Consider the following 3,086-nt stretch of genomic DNA (forward strand, 5'->3'; position numbering starts at 1 on the left):
GAGAATACAGAGGGAAGTTTTTCAATCACAACCCACAGAAACACATTAAAAACATTATTTACATTTGTAAAACATTTGTATGAATTAATACAGGGAAACAGCTGGTCAGCTCAAAGCATTTTATAACGCATGCAGGCTTTCTTCTCTTCTTTTGCTGACTGTATCGCAACAATAAAAGCGTTTTCGATGTTGGACAGTCCTAGCTCTTCACATTTGCAGTTGTGCTAAATAGCAACAACAACAACAAAAAAGAAGGAGGATGAGGAGAAAGCATGTTCCATTTGCACATATCACTGTAAACATAAGTAGCACATTTGAGACAAATACAAGTTCACCATCATGTAACAATAAATCAAATATTCTCTTTAGCAGTCTTCCAGATTGGTGACCGCGGCCGCTTTATATATGAGGTCAGAAATATCTCCTAGTGAGGTCTGAGGATAGTGTGTCAAAGCCTGTCTCTGAAGTGCTCCCTCTAAACTGGTTTGATGTGTGGGAATCACTTGGTCCACAGACATGGAGGAATACGTGGCCTGATTGGCGGGACAGTATGGTTTCAGCTGGTGTCCAGAGAACCCTTCAGGGTGAGCTGTGAAGCAGTGGTTCTGCCAGAGACCGTTCGACTGGTTTTGGAACGGATACTGAGCCAATCTGTCTGATGGACAATTGGAGAAGGTTGTTTCTGAGTGTGTATTCCCCCAGTGTGTGAATCCAGGCAGGTCTGGGGAGATAGAGGGATGGGGTGGCGTTGGGTGCGGGAGATTTTGAGACCAGGGACTCAGAGCTTGTCTAAGGCTTTGCTGATGGTGACCTCCGTTGACCACTCTTTGTTCTTGGACGCCAGAATTCAGTTCTGGGTTTAAATCAAGACTGGTTGCTTGAAAGGTCGTGACAGGTATACATCCAGAGCTCATTTCCCCACCTAGACTCCTCCTTACTGGTGTGGTCAGCTTCTTGCTTTTCATACTGCGAGCCCGTCTGTTCTGGAACCACACCTGGAAATAGATATTAAAATGTCAAATCAAGACGCTGAAATCAAAATAACATCATATGCCTATTCATCGTCCACTACACTTACCTGAATTTTGCTCTCTGGAAGAAGTGTGAGCGCAGCCAGTCTCTCGCGCAGAGTGATGTCTGGATACGGCGTAATCATGAACGCGCGCTCCAATTCTGACAATTGCGCGCGGCTGAAAATCGTCCTCTTCCTTTTCCTCTGCCCATCAGCGCTGTAAGCTCTTTCGAGTTCAGGAGAAGACAGCGTATGCTTGGTTGTTACATCTAAAAATCAAAAGTCACTTGTTTAGTAAAGTGTAGGCTAAGAATCTTGATTCATTCTTAAAGGAAAGTGCATGCCCCCTTTCTGGGTTTCATAACGAAAGAACCATTTTAATAATCCAAATAACCTGTCTAATGAAAAGTTCAATGGATGTTAAAGATTCTTCATGGAACCATTAATGGAAATAAATAATCGAAGAGTGCTGGTACAAGTTTTTTTTAGAGTAAATGTTTTTATAAACAACGGTCTTTCTATTTATAGCGAAAATAACACAAAAGAAAGAATAAGAACAATGATTATTCAATTTCTCAAAGTAGTCTCTAACAATCCAAGGTTAAAATTTATTTTAAGATGTCATTGTGACAATGTAATTATATATTTAAGTAATAAGTAATATTAATTAACAACATGTAAAAAATTGTTCATGATTTGTAAATACAACATTTTTTCTTTTGTCAAATCAACTTAAATAATTAATGTGATTCAGATAACATAATATTTAGAGTTTCTGATGATTAAATTAATCTCCATCATTGTACTGTATTAACTCAATTTTTCCATTTCAATGAACTTAACATTTTAAGGCAACCAGGTTACTTCATTTTTTTAAAGTTATACCAACAATACATTTTTTACAGTTGCATGTAATTATGCAGAATTGAATGTACAATTCAATTCAGAATTGAATGTACAAAGAAAAAAATGTACATATGCAAATTAACTAAACAGTTAACAAAACTTGATATTTTAAGTAAAATACGTTCTTTTTTAAATTAAAACAGCACATTCACTATTTATTTTAATGTTGAATTTTAAGTTGTGATAAATCTTCACTGTAAAAAAATATTTTCAAGATTTGTCATCACAACATTTTTTCTTTTGTCAAATCAACTTAAATAATTTATTTAGTTCAGATAACATATTATTTTGAGTTTTTGATGATTAAATCAATCTCCTTCATTATCTTAACTCACTTTTTCCATTTGAATCAACTTAAAATTTTAAGGCAACCAGGTTACTTTTTTTTTAAGTTAAACCAACAATATTTTTTTTTACAGTTTTTATAAATATACATGTAACATATATAGCTATGTAACAAGGACACTTTAGAATAATGTGTGTAAACCAACAAAAGTAACATGCTCACCTGTAAACTGGACCATGCTTGTGTTGAAAATAAAATCTCTTTCTGTGTCCACGGTTATTTTTTTAACCAAATCGAACGATTGGTCAAAAAACAATGCCATAGTCCAGTTTGCACTGTAAAAGTTCAGTTCTCGGTCTGAGGTTCCAGTCCTGCTCGCGTCCGAAGACGAAATGTGTCCGAGCGCATTTGAACCCACCTCCTTTATACTCGCTGCTTTTCACACCCACACACTCCTATCGCCCTCGAGGTGTCGTCGCAGGAACAGCGACAGTCGGAATCAGAGGAGATACAAACGCTTTCAACTTTGATCCCCCCACCCCACCCCACAGGTAATCCCATAGCATGTCTGGCAACTTCGTGGCCATCTCCTGTCCTGCACTGCCGTGTCGACAGGAAAGCAGAGATCCCGCTTCTGTCTGGTGTCTGTCAGATCCTTTATCAGGCAAATAACCACAAAACACGCTCTCCTCAAAGGCTCAGATGTAGCCTGCAACATCTCTTTTTGTTTTCCCCACAGAAAATGTTGGATTTGGATTAAGATGTTTCAATGCAAATTTTCTACGAAATCATCAAGCCTACTATATTAAATAAAATGAACCTTAATCAATTAATATAAATTATTAGATAACAATATAGACAGAGGCTATAAATAAATTACTA

The 3,086-nt window shown here is 37.0% G+C and overlaps 1 protein-coding gene across 1 annotated transcript; it reads right to left on the minus strand.

Annotated features, from left to right (window-relative positions):
* Positions 1-205: 205 nt before the first annotated feature.
* sebox (SEBOX homeobox) lies at positions 206-2,526 on the minus strand. The gene is made up of 3 exons (XM_039662534.2): positions 2,427-2,526; positions 1,079-1,281; positions 206-995 (listed from the first exon to the last, which is right to left on the minus strand). Exons 1-3 carry the CDS (start codon positions 2,524-2,526, stop codon positions 366-368), a joined length of 933 nt encoding a protein of 310 aa, XP_039518468.2. The 3' UTR covers positions 206-365.
* Between the last annotated feature and the right edge of the window lie 560 nt (positions 2,527-3,086).

Source organism: Pimephales promelas, chromosome 4, assembly GCF_988280905.1.
Source record: "Pimephales promelas chromosome 4, fPimPro1.hap1.1, whole genome shotgun sequence".
NCBI classification, from domain to species: domain Eukaryota; kingdom Metazoa; phylum Chordata; class Actinopteri; order Cypriniformes; family Leuciscidae; genus Pimephales; species Pimephales promelas.

Coding starts and splice junctions, on each gene's coding strand:
- sebox (XM_039662534.2), bottom strand. CDS start 2,526: ATGGCATTGTTTTTTGACCAATCGTTCGATTTGGTTAAAAAAATAACC. Junction 1,282..2,426: donor AAGCATGGTCCAGTTTACAG/GTGAGCATGTTA, acceptor TTTGATTTTTAG/ATGTAACAACCAAGCATACG. Junction 996..1,078: donor TTCCAGAGAGCAAAATTCAG/GTAAGTGTAGTG, acceptor ATCTATTTCCAG/GTGTGGTTCCAGAACAGACG.